Below are 19,996 nucleotides of genomic sequence, written 5' to 3' on the forward strand. Positions count from 1 at the left end.
TTGCTCCCCCATCCTAATACGAGGCAAATTTCTAAAGTAAATATAATTTTACAAATATTGCCACTAACTGCATGAATGTCACAAAGTTATTTTCATTTCTTCCTTCAACTGAATAAGTTTCTTGTGCTTATTATTTTAAGGAGTGGAGTAAATGAAAGTGGTAATGTTAGGTTGGTTAGTCACAGGTAGCGACATTCTTCTGTTTGTATGCATAAATTGATCGTACATTATGGCAAATGCTTGAACAGTGTGGAAGGCTATGTAGGAAAATGGTTATAATCATGTACTATCCAACTGAAATAGGAAATATGAAACTTCCTGGCAGGTTAAAACTGTGTGCCGGACCGAGACTCTAACTCGGGACCTTTGCCTTTTGCGGGCAAGTGCGCTAACATGTGAGCTACCCAAGCATGACTCACACCCAGTCCTCAAGCTTTACTTCCACCAGTATATTTCCGTATTTACTTTCTGGATACACTTTTTTAGATTGCACTCAATGAATAGCTAGCAAATAAACTAGGAGTAACCTTAGGAGATGATTGGTTAGCTAGCAAACAAAACACCACACAGTCAGTTAATTGTTTTTGAACTCCAATGTGGCATATAGAATTGTCGTTCATTTCACTGTTCAGTTATACATGTCGTTGACATTCATGGCAAGTGAAATCTGTGTATCAGTCTGGAACTTGAACTCAGATGTCTTAGCAGTATCTCATCGAGCATACAGGTTTTACTTTTTGGAAGCTCATTGTGATGTAAAATTATGTTATTTTTGTCCTTTTTGCAGTTCTCAGTGATCACATGAGGCAGCTTGTTTGAGACAATAAGTAATTCTCCAGAACTAGTGTGAGGTGTGTGATCTGAGATACCTCAGTGACCGACCACATCCAGGAAACCTACAAGTGTCTTGGATCACAAAGGTCAAGGTCAGGCAGACAATTGCAGAAATACAGATCTTGGACTCAGTCAGTAATCCAGTGAGCTTACACCTTTCATTCTGCTTGCACAGCAGGAGCACGGAAAGCCAGCAGAAAGATTTCTGGTCAAGATGACCTGGAAACATCATCCTGAAAATGGCACAGCATTTTACAAGGACTGTTGTCCCTGTCACCCATCAGCCAGCTTTTCAGTGTTACTTTGAGATACATGAAGCTTGAGTACTGATAATGAAGCATTAATTCTTTCTTCTCCTAATGGAAGCTGAATGCAGCGTAGATTGAGAGAACTGGCAATGCAGTCATTCATAATAAAATTCAGTACTATGTGTTACGACACATAGGAAATTAACCAAAAGTAATCTGGATTCCGCATTTCATCAGATATGGCAGATATGGCAGATATGGCAGATAGGGCTGCATTCCAACCCGTGGGTAGGTATGCTAGTCACCTAGAACTCTAACAAAGCTGAAGTGCTGCTATACAAACACTAACAAAATTGCATTGTGAGACTGATCATGATAGAAGCATGAAGTGGCTGTGCAAAGTCCATTTGAAGTACGATAGATCTTCTTTGGCTGAACAAACTATAGAAAACTTGTTAATTACTTTCACCTTTATGTGAGTCTTTTTCCAACATCAATTTTTGTACTCACAATATCCTCAAACAGATGCTTGAAGGAGTATTTCATGGATACTTCCCTTTAAGTGATCCTTCTCCCATCATCAGTTTTTGAGATATCGAGTTGGCAGAATCCTGTCAGGTTATTGTCTCTCAGCATTAAGTTAAGTGTGATTTTGTTTGCTGTTGCTATTAATAATATAACATCAATGGTTGGGATTCTGCAGAAAAGCCCACATTATGGATAATTTTGGAAGCAGTTGATCCTCTTCTAGTCTTCCAACAGTAGCATCAGTTGTAACTTATTACTTTGAAATTAGAGTAATGGCTCACAACCATTGGATTTTACATTGTCTATTTGTGCTAGTTTTAAACACATTTGTCCATTTGTAATCTATCAGACAGCCGTGCAGGTTCAGTCTCTTTAATATTGTCCTTGTTACAGTATTAAATGGTCTGAATTGCAGCATTAACAAGTTGAGTGCCATTAGGCCTCTGGGGCCCACAGCAGAGCCTTATGCTGTGTCCTGGCCTGGCTTGGGAGTGAAACATCTGCCACTGTGTGTGCAGCAGTCAACGTGTTAAAAAATCTGAAAGCAGGAGCACTCGAGGTGCCAAATATTTTGAAGTGTTATAGTTACAGGTATGAGAAACAGACAGATTATATGTGCTTCAGTATCTTGAAGCTTTTTTATGATCCTAAATCAATTATTGATACACACATTACATATCAGTAAGGCCTGCATATTTGAAAATAATAGACACTGTTCATCATTAGCAAATCTAAGTGATGACTGCCAATAACTGTGTTGCCACGCACTCACCATGGAAGCCTTCTTTCATGAATAGTATTTGAGCAGTTATGTCCACACTGCCAATGTATTGCAGTGCTTTACTAGGGCTGGAGTTGTTTTTCACTTTGGTTAACCAAATACAGGGTGATTCAAAAAGAATACCACAACTTTAAAAATGTATATTTAATGAAAGAAACATACTATAACCTTCTGTTATACATCATTACAAAGAGTATTTAAAAAAGGGTTTTTTTTCCAGTCAGACAAGTTCAGAGATGTTCAATAGGGCCCCCTCCAGACACTCGAGCAATATCAACCCGATACTCCAACTTGTTCCACACTCTCTGTAGCATATCACGCGTAATAGTTTGGATAGCTGCTGTTATTTCTCATTTCAAATCACCCTATGGTGGCTGGGAGAGGTGGCCGAAACACCATATCCTTAACATACCTCCATAAGAAAAAATCGCAGGGGGTAAGATCAGGGCTTCTTGGAGGCCAGTGATGAAGTGCTCTGTCACGGGCTGCCTGGTGGCCGATCCATCGCCTCGGGTAGTTGACGTTCTCTGTAAACTGTTTATACCAATGTTTAATACACCACCTATCAGAAGGTTTAACACCATACTTCGTTCGAAATGCGCGCTGAACAACTGTCGTTGATTCACTTCTGCCGTACTCAATAACACAAAAAGCTTTCTGTTGAGCGGTCGCCATCTTAGCATCAACTGATGCTGACGCCTAGTCAGCAAGCGCAAGCGAACAAATGTACAACTAAATGAAACTTTATAGCTCCCTTAATTTGCCGACAGATAGTGCTTAGCTCTGCCTTTTGTCGTTGCAGAGTTTTAAATTCCTAAGTTGTGGTATTCTTTTTGAATCACCCTGTATAAAGGAATCAGATGGGTTAAAGTGCCAAAAGGACTGGGTTGCGAAGGTTGAGCGACAGATCACTAGGAATCCAGATTGAGTTGGATCCAGCTGCTGTGAGAATGTTGGGAGACAAAGATGAAGGGGCAGTACCTGGTAGAGTAGGTCAGATATGACACTGTTAAGCATTTCAGTATGTAGGTGATAGGACAGAGTAAGACTTAAAGATGGATTAAGAGGAAGAGAAAAATTTGAATGAATTGTGCAGTTAAAAAAAGCAGAATAGGAGGCACGAAAAACTAAATCTTTATCTCTCCCCTCAAATATATCTCGCACATCCCGATATCTTGGAAGCTTGCAAATCCTACAAAATCTAAGCAGAACAAAATATGAAGCCACACATGTTGTTTGCCATCTAACACAGCACTGCTTTTTGATATATATGAATGACAAGCAGTAAACTGGTTGCACATACAAATGGGCTCAAAAGAAATGTCCACCTAGGAGACACCCAGTATCCACTTGCTGAGCATATTTGACAGCATGACTACAGGAACACTGGTCATTAAGATCCTCCCACACAGTAGTAATTTACCCGAACTCTGGATATGGAAACTTGCTCCCCAACATATTGATACATCCTGCTAACCTTGTGGACTTAAGCTACAGTAACACATACAAACCCTTTTTTATTTGTTTAAATTTCATTACTTATTTTTCCTTTTTTCCACCCCCCACCCCTTCTTGTATTTTCTTCTCTCCCTATCCACTTACTTCTAGCTCTTAAATACACATCTCATTTCTCTTCCTCTTCCTTTTTATTTCTTTACTTCTCACCCAGGCCTGTCACCACTGGACTAATGATGACATAGGGCTTATCAGTGTTCAATTTTTAATACCTTGGCACCTCTGTCATCTTTTTTCCTATTGTCCTCACAACAAATGGGTCCCACTCACTATGAGGTGGCACTTTGTTTTTTTAATAGTAATTTTGTAATTTATTTAATGCGTTCTGCAAATAAATAGCAGTACAGATAGCTGGGCTCAATCTGTCGGACTACTGCGCACAATGATTTTGCCTATGAAATGAAAATTCCAAATGAAATTACCATTTAAGAAGCAGAATTGCATCTGATCTTAAGAGCAATGTAGCAGTATTAAGCATAGCATTACAATATTAAGAGCAATGTAGCAGGCAGATTTAATTGTGCCATAAAATTCCTTGTGTTCTCTTTGACCCCTGTAAATATTTAAGTCTGTGCACACCCTTTTCCAACTATGAAGACAGTGGATGGTTGTTGTTGTTTTCTTTTCTTAGGTGTCATTTCACATGATAAGCCACAGAAATGTATTAGTTGATATAGCAATTACAAATTTTTACACTGAGTGTGTTGTACGATATTCTGTCCTTTTACGTGCCACAACATAGTTGTCAGTTAGAAACGAAAGCAAGGTATCATAAGAAATGTTCAGGTAAATCCACCACTTGACCTTGGTGTGCAAAAAGCTGTGACAGGCAAATGCAAGTATGGTTCCTTCATCAATTTCCTTCCCTGTCCTTGTTCAGCTGTGTTGATTGTCAGTCTTCGGTGACTGCAGTGTTGCCAAATGGCAGATTCTAAACTTCATTTTATTGGAGGTGCTTTGTCAGGTTGAAGTGCTCCTAACATGGCTTCAACTTAAACACTTCCGAAGTGGAGTATTGGTGTCTCTTACTGGTGAGAAAATTCATCAATAGTGTCAGCTTGTAATAGGCAAATTCCAGTACCGCATATTTAAACAAAATGTTTTAATTGAAACCGATCATGCATGAGATTACCTGCTGTTTTTTAAACAGTGAGGTAGCATAAATATTAACACAGTGAACTTAAACCTCGAGTGGACACACCTAGGTATAAAGTGCACCAACCACAAATAAAATTGTTTTGCGTCTTTCCATTCTTGTTTTGTGATTGTAAGCCCTTACCTATTCCTTCATTATTGCTTCATTATTGTCATATGTCCAAGTGAGCAGCAAGCAATAATATAAAATAAACAACAAATTAGGTGAGAATAAAATTACGATGTGTGCAAGAAAATGGTTCAGTTTACAAGGTAACAGTACAGTTCCATGATGAGGCTGTTTCCTATGAGATAATTGGTAACTGAACAAGCAGATGGCTTGTATTTGATGATAATGTGCTTTTTAATGCTTCGAATGGGCCAGTACTTAGGGTAACGTCTTGTCCTTGGCAGCAAAGTGAAGTAATGATATTTTATTATTGTTTAATTAAATAGTGCTTTAGCTCATATTATGTAAGTTTATTTTATTGTTGTTTCACTAAACTAAGATTAAACTGTGATTTTGCTCATAAATATTTACTTGGAGCATGGTACATGTGTACAAAGTAAGCTACACACCCGCTCATATTATGAAATATGGTGTGCCCACTCAAGGATAAATTCAGCAAGGTACAAATGCCTATCAAGTTTCAAGATACGCGGTTTTCATTTTTTTCCTAAATTGATCAAGTCTAAAACCTAGATGATTCCTTTTAATAGGCCATAGTCTGTTTCCTATCTCTTCCTTGTACACTTCAAAGTGTAATGACCATAATGTTAATGAGATTTTTTTAAAAAACTATGATATTCATATTTGTTGTGAAATGGCTGTACTATCGAATCAATTGGAAATTATTACTGCAGCTTCGGTTTGTTACCCTTCTTGCTTTTAAGATGTGTATTTTATTTAAAGTACTACTGAGTATTAATATTTTCAGAACTTGGATAATTGATTTTTAATGTACAGGTTCTCATGACTGACAGAGACCAAGTGTAAATTTAATTATGTATTTTATTTTGTAATGTTACAAACTTTTCCTTTTAACTGCAATGGGCTTAAATTATTCTAGTAAGGATACTGATATCCTTGTGAATGATTGTATCATATTTTATTCAGAAAAAGTTTACCTTCATGCGGCAACATTGTAAGACATGAATTTCCAAATCACTGCAGATGCAGAGGAAGAATTGCGCTATGGCTGGATGTGTCGTAAACATTTACATGGTAATTGAGTTTCATGCAAAACTCGGATTTGTAAAAATTATTTATATTTCAGTCTGTTCACCTTTAATGGCAATATATTTAAAAGTGGTGTACACTGGACTTCATTGAGCGGTGTGTGAGACAAGTTGTGCTCTCGTGAAGTATGTATAACAGGATTTAGTGTAAGCAATAGATTCAGTACCAGTTACAGGTTTAATAAACTACCATGAATTTCATATTACTGTTCTCCATTTATTGACTGGTGTTAGCTGTCTTCACATGATTGCTTAGATAAATACCCTGTTATATAATACTGTTTTTAAAATGATCTAATTACTTTGCAGATTAAATCACGCAAAGCCCCATTAGCAAGAATGGAAGATTTAGAAGTGGAAATTCCAGTTCAGTCTTAAGTGTCTTCCAGCTGCTACAAATACAGGAATTCATCTTGCCATCTGTCTCTAATTTTTGCATGAAAATAGCACGTGGACTTAATGAACACTATAGAGACTGGTACCATTTTTCTAATACTGAATGTTTTTCTGTGGAACACACTTTTAGACATTCCAGGAAGACTTCATGTTTGTGTCATTGTACAAAATATGGCAGCTTAATGTAATTTTATTTTCAAGCCTGAAAAACTCTTTGTAGTGAATAAATAAAAGGCAAATTGCTTTTCAATGCTCCATGTGCAAATGAAAAGTAGGCAGCAAAACATGTTGTGACTTATGTGAATCAGTATTTTTAATAGGTAAAACATTTAATTTTGTTTATAGACTAATTTTATTTCTGCGAATACTTTTATTGCATTTTATAATGGATGTAAGTGTGTAGCTAGCAGCTGAGACTTAATTTAAACATTTACAATAATACGAATGCCATACTGCCTGTTACATCTCATTTTTTCTGAGAAAAGCAGGTGTTGTTACTGCAGAAGTGGTGATGGTTTTTAATAATGTGAATATATATATATATATATATATATATATATATATATATATATATATATATATATATCTGTGTGTGTGTGTGTGTGTGTGTGTGTGTGTGTGTGTTAGAGAGAGAGAGAGAGAGAGAGAGAGAGAGAGAGAGAGAGAGAGAGAGAGAGATTTTATTACCCATTATTGAGTGTTTGGCATTTTGTTGAAACATTTGTGACTTGTAATGAAAGACTTACATAATACACATTTTAATATAAAACTGTTGCCTGCATACCAGCTTATGCTGTGACTGCATAGCTTTCAGCTGTGCAGCAAATTTGTTGCCTAATGTCTTTTATAGCATGAGATAAATTTTTGTAAAATGTTTCATCATTTAATACTTGTTAAAACTGCCATGACTGTAAATAAAGTATTCAAAGGCTTTTGAAACATCACTTCCAATATGCAGAATGTATGGAGTGGAAATAAAATATTTTTTAATTCAGTTCTTTCTTTTCTAGTTAAATTATCAACATTTCCTGTTAGAATTAAATTCAATTTGGAGAATGTTAACAAAGGGACACATTCTTAAAGATATTAGTCATCATATACACATATCAGAGCTACATTATAGATATGATATAGCAGTTTTATTTCATGACGAACACAGGCAAAACAAAATAAAGCAATAGATATACAAGCTTCTGTTCTGTAATCAACAAGATATTATCACAAAATGCATGGAAAAATGTTAAATTTCTATCAGGCAAGGGAACAAGTAAGCTTTAGAAAAAGACATCAAACAATAGATCAGTTACAAATTGTGAACAAAATTGCAGAAAGGAGCATGACTATGAATCACCAATTTGTCTGGGATTCATAAATTCAGAGAACGCTTTTGATACAGTTTCAACAAAATAGTATCAAAAGCCCTCGAGGAACAAGGAACTGATTCAGCCAATGTTAGTATATTAAACTACAGTTACAGCTTCCACTGAAACATGAGCAGGTCTACAAGCATTTACTACAAGAACTATACACCTTTAGTCGAGATGAACAGTAGAAAATGAACTATCACATTTCATGAACAAACCACAATATCAACAGAAGCAGTATCACAACTTGCTCATCAGAAATCCTAGATGCAATCCTCTATAGGAGGAATTCAGCACCCAGAGAGAAGGACAGCAAACATTTACAGAAAGTCCTGCAGAACATTGTCTTCCAGTCCCGTTCTTATTTTCCATTGCTACTTGACCAATAAGACTTTACCAACCAAGTGGAAAACAAGTAAGACAGTCACGATTCAGAAACTGGAACAACCTAAGACTGACCTAGTCTCTCCAATATATGTAATAGATAAAACCTCAGCTAAGGACTTTTCCCCATAACACAGGCAGACTTCCATCGTAACCACTCCATCAATTACACACTCTACAAACACACTAACAGTGTACTCCAAGGGTTCAGTAAGAATCAATGGATGCTTGCCATCTACCTTGGTGTTGAATGTGCATTTAACTTTTGCAGGACCAGTTAGGATCAGAATACCAGGTCACAGATTTTTTTAAACCAAGTGCTGGTCTGGGTCAGGTGACAGAGGATTTAGGTTCACTCTGTAAAGATTTTACCAAGGAAGACACTGTTGTTATTCTGGGTGGGTCGGGCAATAGTATTGACAGAGATCCTGGATACAATATAGAGTGTGACCTGGCAAAGACTGCATCAGCAACGAGACATACCAGTGTTGAGTCAGGTGACAGAGGATTTAGGTTCACTCTGTAAAGATTTTACCAAGGAAGACACTTGTTATTCTGGGTGGGTCGGGCAATAGTATTGACAGAGATCCTGGATACAATATAGAGTGTGACCTGGCAAAGACTGCATCAGCAACGAGACATACCAGTGTTGAGTCAGGTGACAGAGGATTTAGGTTCACTCTGTAAAGATTTTACCAAGGAAGACACTGTTGTTATTCTGTGTGGGTCGGGCAATAGTATTGACAGAGATCCTGGATACAATATAGAGTGTGACCTGGCAAAGACTGCATCAGCAACGAGACATACCAGTGTTGAGTTTGTGTCTGTTCTGAGACGCCATGACCGCCTGCATTTAAACTGAGTTGGAACGGCTGCTTGGGTCAGGTGCGGGGTCTCATATTGGTTTGGTTCCTGTTGATTCCCTCAGTAGGTGGAGTTATACTAGACATAGCCTACACCTCACCAGGAAAGGGAACTGGCTGGGCTAATAGCAGGAAATGTACGGGGGGAGAGGCACTGCCATGAGTGGTAATATACCGGTGGTCATAGGTGTTGGAGCAGCACCGTTTTTAGGATAGGTAGGATAGAACGAAGCCAAGTTCTGAAAGAAGTAAAGATTGATAAAGAAATCAAACAGCATAATCCTGGCACATTGGATCATCGAACACAGCTGTTGGTTAAAAATTTACAGCAGTCAGCAGAAATTTTATTTCCACCTGATTTCATCTTGGTAAATGTGAAATGCCTACTATCTTTAGTGCATCAAAATATTCAAGGGGTTAGAAGTAAAATTAATGAACTATTTATGTGCATTGATGAATTGGTCATCAAACCCAGTTGATATAATCCGCCTCTCTGATCATCATGTGACCACTGGTATAGATATGTGAGAACTTACAGAATTTACGTTAGCCTCCTACTTCTGTAGACAAAAGATGCAGAAAGAAGGAGTTGCCACATGTGTTAAAAACAGTTTTAAATTTAAGAATATTGACATTAATAATTTTTGCTTAGAGCAGCACTTAGAAGCATGTGCAACAGAGATAGAATTTCATAATAGGTCCTTTATAATAGTAGCCATATACAGAGCACCTTCAGGAAATTTCAACCTGTTTATAAACGGTCTTGAAAATTTATTATCTCATCTAAAATTAAAAGACAAAGAAATAGTGGTTGCTGGTGATTTTAATATAGGTGTCCTGAAAAACACTGTCAGTGAACAGTTACTGAAATCAGTAACATTGTCATTCAATTTAATTTCTACTGTAAATTTCCTAACCAGGGTATACAAATGTTCTAAGGCTGCCATTGATAATATCTTTATAGACAATTCTAGGCAACTAAGCCACATTACAAATCCAGTAGTAAATGGGCTATCTGACCATGACATGCAACACCTAACATTTAATTTTGAAAATTGCCAGGGTAAAATATCTATCAGAACTGAGTACAGAAGGCCAATAAGACAGTCAAAAACTGAGAAATTTAGAAGATTGGTCAAAGAAATTAATTGGATGGATGTTTACAGCATCCAAGACAAAAATGGAAAGTACAAAACATTCATTAATAAAGTTAGCACCTTATTTGAAAATTGTTTTCCCCTGAAGGAAACTCAAATTAAGCAGAAGTCTAATAAGAAACCATGGATCACACAAGGTATAAAGATATCATGTGAGACAAAAAGGAAACTATCTGATATGTAGGGACACCTTTGATACTAGCATTATAGCTCATTACCAAAATTACTGCAAAATATTGAAGAAGGTTGTCCAGAAATCTAAACACCTGCATTATGAGAAGAAGATTAATACATCCAGCAATAAAATACAAACAATATGGGATATAGTTAAGTCAGAGACAGGTAGGACCAGAAATGAGGAGGAACAAATAGCTCTAAAAATAAATGAAACCCTGGTAACAAACGCATGTTTTGTTGCAAACCATTTAAACAAGTATCCTGCCTCTGTTACTGATAGCATGGGGTTGTCAGGTTCAGTAAATAATGCAATGGAATATCTGAGACCAATGCACACAAGCAATCTCAGTAAAATGGAATTGACACTTACTTCACCCAAAGAAATAGAATCCATTATAAAGTCTTTGAAATCAAAGCATTCTAGTGGTTATGATAACATATCAACAAAGTTATAAAAGAGTGTTCATGTGAGCTTAGTCATACCTTAAGTTATTTGTGTAATCGGTCAGTTGTCACAGGAACATTCCTGGACTGGCTTAAATATGCTGAAATTATACCTCTCCACAAAAAAGAGGACAAAGAAACGCTGTCAATTTACTGACTGATCTCACTTTTGCCAGCTTTTTCAAAAAAATTTGAAAAGGTTATGTTGAAGTGTCTACTTAAGCACCTGGGTGAAAATAACATACTGTCAAAGTCACAGTTTGGTTTTCTTATGGGTTCTGAGACAGGTGAAATTCCCTCAGACTTCAAGAAGAATATAATAATTCCAATCCCAAAGAAAGTAGGTGTTGACAGATGTGAAAATTACCGAACTATCAGTTTAATAAGTCACAGCTGCAAAATACTAACATGAATTCTTTACAGACAAACAGAAAAACTGGTAGAAGCCGACCTCAGGGAAGATCAATTTGGATTCCACTTAAATGTTGGAACAAATGAGGCAATACTCACCCTACGACTTATCTTAGAGGAAAGGCAAACCTATGTTTCTAGCATTTATAGACGTAGAGAAAGCTTTTGACAATGTTGACTGGAATACTGTCTTTCAAATTCTGGAGGTGGCAGGGGTAAAATACAGGGAGCGAAAGGCTATTTACAATTTGTACAGAAACCAGATGGCAGTTATAAAGGTCGAGGGGTATGAAAAGGAAGCAGTGGTTGGGAAGGGAGTGAGACAGGGTTGTAGTCTCTCCCCGATATTATTCAATCTGTATATTGAGCAAGCAGTAAGGGAAACAAAAGAAAAGTTTGGAGAAGGCATTAAAATCCATGGAGAAGAAATAAAAACTTTGAGGTTCGCCGATGACACTGTAATTCTGTCAGAGACAGCAAAGGACTTGGAAGAGCAGTTGAACTGAATGGACAGTGTCTTGAAAGGAGGGTATGAGATGGACATCAACAAAAGCAAAACAAGGATAGTGGAATGTAGTTGAATTAAGTCGGGTGATGCTGAGGGAATTAGGTTAGGAAATGAGACACTTAAAGTAGTAAAGGAGTTTTGCTATTTGGGGAGCAAAATAACTGATGATGGTCGAAGTAGAGAGAATATAAAATGTAGACTGGCGATGGCAAGGAAAGCGCTTCTGGAGAAGAGAAATTTGTTAACATTGAGTGTTGATTTAAGTGCCAGGAAGGCGTTTCTCAAAGTATTTGTATGGAGTGTAGCCATGCATGGAAGTGAAACATGGACGATAAATAGTTTAGACAAGAAGAGAATAGAAGCTTTTGAAATGTGGTGCTACAGAAGAATGCTGAAGATTAGGTGGGTAGATCACATAACTAATGAGGAGGTATTGAATAGAATTGGGGAGAAAAGGAGTTTGTGGCACAACTTGACTAGAAGAAGGGATTGGTTGGTAGGACTCCTTCTGAGGCATCAAGGGATCGCCAATTTAGTATTGGAGGGCAGCTTGTAGGGTAAAAATCGTAGAGGGAGACCAAGAGATGGATACACTAAGCAGATTCAGAAGGATGTAGGCTGCAGTAGGTACTGGGAGATGAAGAAGCTTGCACAGGATATAGTAGCATGGAGAGCTGCATCAAACCAGTCTCAGGACTGAAGACCACAACAACAACAAGGGTTCTGGTGTTGAGAAAGCTATTTACACTTACAGCGAAAATGTCCTTAATTCATTGGACAATAAATTAGAGGCAACTGGCATATTCTGTGACCTGTCAAAGGCGTTTGACTGTGTGAATCACAGCATTCTTTTAAGTAAATTAAAATATTATGGTGTCACTGGTAGTGATGAAAAGTGATTTCAGTCATATCTTACTAATAGAAAACAAAGGGTGTCATTACGTAACCCTTCAGCAGTAGGCAATTAGACATGATCTGACTGGGAATAAATTACATATGGTGTTCCCCAAGGTCCCATACTAGGCCCACAAATGTTTCTTGTGTATATCAATGACCTGTCATCTGTTACACTACCAGATGCCTAGTTTTTCTTATTTGCAGATGATACAAACATTGCAATAAATAGTAAATCAAATATAAATTTAGAAAGGGCAGCTGATCAAATTTTTACTGACTCTAATAAGTGGTGCATAGCCAATTCACTGTCATTAAACTATGAAAAGACCCACTATATGCAGTTCAGAACTTCCAAGTGATTTCCTTCTGGTGTGTGTATAAAATATGACAACATGGAAATAGGAGACGTAGAGAGTGTAAAATTCTTGGGATTACAACTTGATAATAAATTCAGTTGGGAGCAACATACTAACGAATTGCCTAAACAAGTCAGTGTTTGCAATGCGAATGATGTCAGACATAGGAGATACAAATATAAAAAAACTGCCATATTTTGCTTATTTTCACTCCATTATGTCATATGGTCATATGGGTAACTCCACAGACAGAGAAAAAGTTTTAGAGTACAGAAGTGTATAATAAGAGTAATGAGTAGTGTAAATCCAAGAACATCATGTCGAAACCTATTCAAAGAACTGGCCATATTAACCACAGCTTCTCATTCTATTTATTCCTTAACAAAATTTGTTGTAAATAATACATCTCTTTTTCCAGCTAACTGCTTAGTACACAGTATCAATACTAGGAATAAGAACAATATACATAAAGAATTAAAATTACTTACTCTTGCCCAGAAAGGAGTCCAGTACTCAACAACGCATATTTTCAATAAGTTACCAGCAACCATTAAGAGTTTAGTTTCAGACAAGGCACAATTTAAACATAATTTAAAAGAATGTTCGGTGGCCAACTCCTATTCCATCTATGAGTTTCTCAACAACATTTTAATGAAAATTTATTATACTTTAATTTTTGACAATACTTGGTTGTAACAGCCAAGTAACTACCTACTCTGTGAATGATGGATGTATGGAAAGCAGATGTAAGTCTTAAGTCTGTAAATAGTGTAAGTTTAATTTTAAATCTTGTACATAAGCTGACTGTTCTTAACTGAGGATCACTGAAATGAATACTTTACTTTAATTTATGACAATATTTGGCTGTAATAGCCAAGAAACCAGTAAATGTCTGAATGATGGATTTAATGAAAGCAGATGTAAGTATTAAACCTGTAAATATTAGAAGTTTAAATTAAATTCATGTACATAATTTTACTGTTTATTGACTGAGTATCATTAAAATTATTGAAACTCAAGTTTTTCTAATTACATTTTTGTAATGTGTTTATCTGACATGTTACACACCCAGGAGGATTCCCTCGTTTATGGGTCTATGGAATGAATAATTAATCTAATCTAATCTAATCAAACAAATTATGGCTTGAAGGACAGCCATATAAGCTCACACAAATGGGAATCTCAGGTAAAATGATGCGTAAAATTATGGCATACCCAACAAATTACAGCAGTAGAACCTAATGGTTGTGTGTTTGGAAGAGGTCTTACATCACATTTGGGCAATGGAATACTGCTGTGGGGACTAAGGGTAAGATTGTGGATGGGGTATATCCCATTTAAGAACATGGTTGTAAACACCCATTTCCTAAGTTTTGATGATACGGGGGTTATTTCCAGTGCTAAGCCAATAAAACAACAGGTTTGCCAATGCCATTGGAAGAAATGATGCAGGAAATTGGTTTCTGGTCTAGATGTGCAGGTTTCTGTCAACCTGTATAGGGTTTGGCAAGGTTATCAGCACATTAGTATAACTCTTGCTTCTCATTATTAAAGCAGCTTTCATTGATGCTTTATGCGAGGGATATTCTGATTGTCAGACTGGAGGTACTGTTGATGGTTAATACATGCAATATTAACAGTGGTTTTTAAGGAAACCTTAGACACATTGCGATTAGTATTCAAGAATTGATGAGCGAAGGATTTCAGAATAGATGTTAAGAGATATGGAGGAGAGAGCAGGGGTTATCCTAGACTTGGGTACTCCTCGTGATAATGCCATTAGTAAATCTGAACCAGTCAAGGTATGTGTGGTGCCAACTGTCCAGGGAAGATTTATTTAGGGGCACATAAACAAGGAAGTATAAGAATGTTTCTTTCAAGTACTCATGGTGCTTTTGCTGTGTCCAACAGACAGAAAAACAGCATGCTCCAGGCTGCATCATAGGCAGTGCTACAGCCACCACATCCTCAGCTTAAGTGGCACTCAATGCAGTTGACATGCCTCTTGGTAAGAACCTTGTTATACCATTAGCTGCTCCTAGCAGAAAATGAACTTTGTTGCTGCTCCACAATTCTGACTGAGATAAACTGATACTACTGTGTTCATCTTTGGCGTGCCAGTGTGGAAGCAGTCAAATATTTGGCTAAGTAAAAAGTCTGTGCAATGCGTACTTTTATTTAGATGTATACCATAAACCGACTTCTGAATTGTCCTTTGTGTGAGACTGCATTTGCCAGATTTGTGTGCCAGTTCAAAATTCTAGATTATAATATGTTACTGTTCATGTTGCTCCTGCATTATCTTTGATTTGTTGCATCGCTACTCACGTGTGTCACAGCGCATGGTTAAATTTTCAACATCAACAAGGGCCATGATAAACTCTTATTGTTATCAGTAAGTGTAGGTCTAAACTTAAATTGTGCTCTTTTAACAATTTTTGACAACAGTAGGGCTGTCGTTCAAAACATTTGTTCCCTAATTTTGTTGTACAACTGTATGAGAAATAGGGTACAGAGGAGCTATAAGGATAATTTCAGCTTACATCAAAGTTTTGCAGATAATTATTATTAATTACATTTTTGTTTTAGGCATGTAGTATTAGTTCTACAGGTATAACTATCCTATTGATGAAAAGTGGCTGTACCCAATTGTCAGACATTTATTTTATGCTGCTATTTGATTTACTCTCCCGACTGGACTAAAGTGGATTTCAGTGGGGCTATTCATATAGCGGTTTGATCTATTTAAATAAAGTAAATTAAAGGCAGATACGCAATTGTGAGTCATCAGCATCCACAAAAAAACTGCTTATGAACTATCACATGGACACAGTATTCATGATACTACGTGGTAAACTTTTGGCATTTTATCCATTCATATTTATCTTCATCTGCAACCATGACCGCTTCTCGCAGCTAAATCCACATTTTCATTCCATCGCTTCATCTTCAGAATCATTTAACAGCATAAGATAATCGACACTGCAATCTGAATCGGTGTCTAAAATTTTTCTTTTAACATTGTTAGCTGTCTTCTTGAATAGGCCAACATTAGCTCTCTTACTTCTTTTTCCATCACCATTAGCTTTGGACACTTTCTTTTTTGCTACTTTCTCCATCAGGACACCACACTCTCTCTTGCACTCACTACAACAATATTCTCTGGAGATGTTGTATGATGAGTGTTTGGTAAAGCTCTGGACAGTTTTCTTTCAGGTTGTTTCTGTGGAGATGGAAGAGCGAATTACTAATTGTTGCACCATTTTCTGTAGTTAATTCTGTGTTTGCTCTTGAGGCTTCACAAGGAGCAAGTAGATCGCCATACAGGTATATTCACTTATAGCTAAGCGGAGTGAGAAAAACTGCTTATGATCTCTCGCATTGTACGAGGGTAATCCCAAAAGTAAGGTCTCCTATTTTTTTATAAGTACATAAACCTGTTTATTTCTACAAGGGTTTACATCAGTTTACAGCTTGAACATTTAGCTATTTTTTGACATAATCACCATTTCTGTTGATGTATTTTTGTAGGTGCTGTGGCAGTTTTTGTATGCCCATGTCGTACCATCTCACTGTCATGCTGTTCAGAAAGTTGTGAACCTCTTATTTCACCTCGTCATCGGAGCTGAATCACATTTTGGCCAATGTTCTTTTAACTTAGGGAACAGGTGATATTCACTGGGTGCCAAGTCAGTACTATAGGGCAGGTGGGTGATTATGTTCCACTGAAACTGTTGCAGGAGAGCAACAGTTTGCCAAGCAATGTGTGGGTGAGCATTATCAAGGAGAATGTGTACGCCCTTGCTCAACATTCTTCTTCTCTGGTTCTGAATTGCCCGTTTGAGTTTTTTCAGAGTCTCACAGAACCTGTGGTCCCAGCGATTCAGCTCCGATGATGTGAAAAAAGAGGTTGATAACTTTCCAAACAGCATGGCGGTGAGCTGGTATGACATGGGCATACAAATACTGCCACAGCATCTGCAAAAGTGCATCGACAGAAAAATGGTGATTATGTCAAAAAACAGCTAAATGTTCAAGCTGTAAACTGATGTAAACCAGTATAGAAATATACAGATCTATGTACTTTAAAAAATAGTAGACCTAACTTTCGGGGTTACCCTTGTAACAGTATTCATGACACCCATGCTTCACTGAATATCCCATTGAAATGAAATTTGCCCATTTTGTTGCCATCTCAAAGTAATGTCCAAGGGCTGTAGCACATGGGAAACATGTGGCACTAAACAGAACAGTTAAATGTTTATTTGACACTGCAATAGTGAAGCCATAGTCACAGTTGTGCTGGATAGCACAAATAATCTTGGGAGGGTGGTAAATTCTATTGAATGGGGAGTTATCACAAAGGGAGTCACACAGGGTTCAATTTTAGATCCTCTGCTGTTTCTTATTCATGTGAGTGACCTCTTACTTAATGTTCAGCAAGTGGAACTAGTACTTTTTGCAGATGACACAAATGTTATAATATACCCCATTCCAGAAAAAGCAGCTAAAGATATTGTTAAGGATTTCTTTCAAAGAATTATTAAGTGGTTCTCACAAAATGGACTCTCCCTTAATTTTGAGAAAACCTCACTATATCCAGTTCTGTACACAAATAGAGTCATACCAAGAACTGATGTAGCATATGAATAGGGTTCAGTTAACAGGATAGATTTCTCAAAATTTTTGGGTGTTCAAATTGATGACAACTTGAACTGGAAGAAACATATTACTGAGCTTCTCAAACAACTAAGTTCAGCTTCTTTTCCTCTTTGTATAATCGCTAGTCTTGGTAATACACAGATCAGCCTCCTAATGTACTATGCACATTTACACTCAATAATGTTTTATGGAATAGTTTTCTGGGGTAACTCATCTCTTAGACATAAAGTATTGGTTGCACAAAAGAGAGAATAATTTGTGGTGTTCACCCATGGATGTCATGTAGGCACCTTTTCAAGGAGTTAGGTATTTTAACCACACCATCATATTCACTAATGAAATTCGTTACAAATAATCCATCTCAATTTGCGAAGAACAGTGATGATCATACATAAAACACTAGAGGGAAAAATGACCTTTCGTATCCGTTATTGACGCTGTCAGTTGCTCAAACTCAGCAACAAAAATCTTTGATCATTTGCTCAACAACATAAAGTGTCTGGCAGGTAGCAGATCAAGTTTTAGATCTAGCTTAAAATCATTTCATTTGGAGAACTCCTACAACTCCATGGATGAATTTCTGTTTCAGAAATTGTAAAAAAAATGTAACTCTAAATGTAGCTGCATGTGTAGAACTAAAAATTTCAGTAATATTAATGTTAGCACTATTCATGTGTGTATAATATATATATTGTAATCTGACTTGTTCCACATCATATCAATAAAATAATCGGGAAAATGATCTACGGAACATGACAAAACTAAAACTGAAACTAAACTAAACAGTGCATTAAAAGAATTTATGTGCTGTGAATATGGCTTCATTATTGTAGTGTCAAATAAACATTTTACTTATATTATAGTCACATTCCTTTACGACAATTATGTCGGAATATAGAGAAAACAAAACACTTTGATCTCATTCCCCAGGTAGAATCCCTTGCTGATAGTGAAGAATCTGACAGGTGACCAGCCAAAACAATAAGTACTTTTCCAGCCATTCTCTTTTCCTGAAAGAGTCTGAGACATTTCAGAAATATTACCTCACTTATCCATCCACTGTCACTCATGCACGGAATGGACGTATGGGGCAAGTTAACTGTCAGCTCCAACCTGTGTCTTTGACCCAGTAAGATAACAAGTGGAGGTAAATATACACCTGCTGCATTGCAACAAGAAATAACCATAATATTCTCACCTTTTTCAGTGCTGGTTAAAGAGAGCACATATTTTTGTTCCTCTCTCTGCAATGACCTTCGAAGGTCTACTGTTGAGCGGCAACCCTGAATGTACTTTGAGGAGGCTAAAAGAATAACTAAGAACGGGGCTTTAAGAGCAGATAGTGGAAACCTGATCGATTATTGCATCATAGAGGCAGTTAGTGTGGCACGATACTGTGCTCCTTTGGCATAGAACACTTGCATGCATTCAGAGTTTACCATCCTTCTGCTCATTAGGTAATATGAAACAGTCCATCTCTGGGCACTTATGTAGTGAAATGGTTGAGGAGCAAAGGGGCATGTCCATTTTTGCTAGATGTCACGGAGGATCAGTTAAGTCACACCCGGAAAAGGTAAAGTTCGATCTGGAGGTTTGTGGAGGAGTTGTGAAGAAGAGCCTGTAACTGTTGGTCTTGCTGTTGCTCTTCCATAGACTGGGTATAGTCAAAATAAGATAACACTGCACTGATGCGTGAGAGGTATAATCTGCCATGATGTTTTCCCCACCTTTCATATGACAGACTTTGGATGAACTGTGCACTGTAATGTAAGTGCCTAATCTGTCAGGGGCAGGTGCCATGGACAGGTTTTAGGTAGAGTCTTCGAGCGGTCAGTGGTGTGTTTAACTAATCAGGGTGTGCCCCTCAGTATCTTTCCAGAAGCAGCGTATTACTTCGTAAACTCCTGGGAGCTATCGGTCATATGCTGAGCACTTGCATTGTGAAGGTGGGAGCTTGTGCGAGAAAAAATGGAGTTGCTGCTGAACACCCCTGTCTCTTGCTGCAGGAGAGTGCCAATAGTGGAGTCACTTCCATCTGCTGTTTTATGACGAGTTGTTGCCAAAGTAATGGCTCAGATGAGGCAGCCTTTAATTTGCT

At 37.3% G+C, this 19,996-nt stretch overlaps 1 protein-coding gene across 4 annotated transcripts in view; it reads left to right on the forward strand.

Moving 5' to 3' along the window:
• Positions 1-7,669, forward strand: part of LOC126335527 (lethal(2) giant larvae protein homolog 1) — a 303,079-nt gene extending 295,410 nt beyond the window's left edge. For all 4 annotated transcript variants that reach the window (XM_049998889.1, XM_049998887.1, XM_049998890.1 and 1 more), the window contains one exon: positions 6,589-7,669. In XM_049998889.1, the coding sequence (XP_049854846.1) occupies positions 6,589-6,593 (5 nt within the window). In that variant the 3' untranslated portion in view covers positions 6,594-7,669. The remainder of the gene's footprint in view (positions 1-6,588) is intronic.
• Positions 7,670-19,996: the final 12,327 nt, after the last annotated feature.

This window comes from Schistocerca gregaria, chromosome 2 (genome assembly GCF_023897955.1).
Source record: "Schistocerca gregaria isolate iqSchGreg1 chromosome 2, iqSchGreg1.2, whole genome shotgun sequence".
Taxonomy (NCBI): domain Eukaryota; kingdom Metazoa; phylum Arthropoda; class Insecta; order Orthoptera; family Acrididae; genus Schistocerca; species Schistocerca gregaria.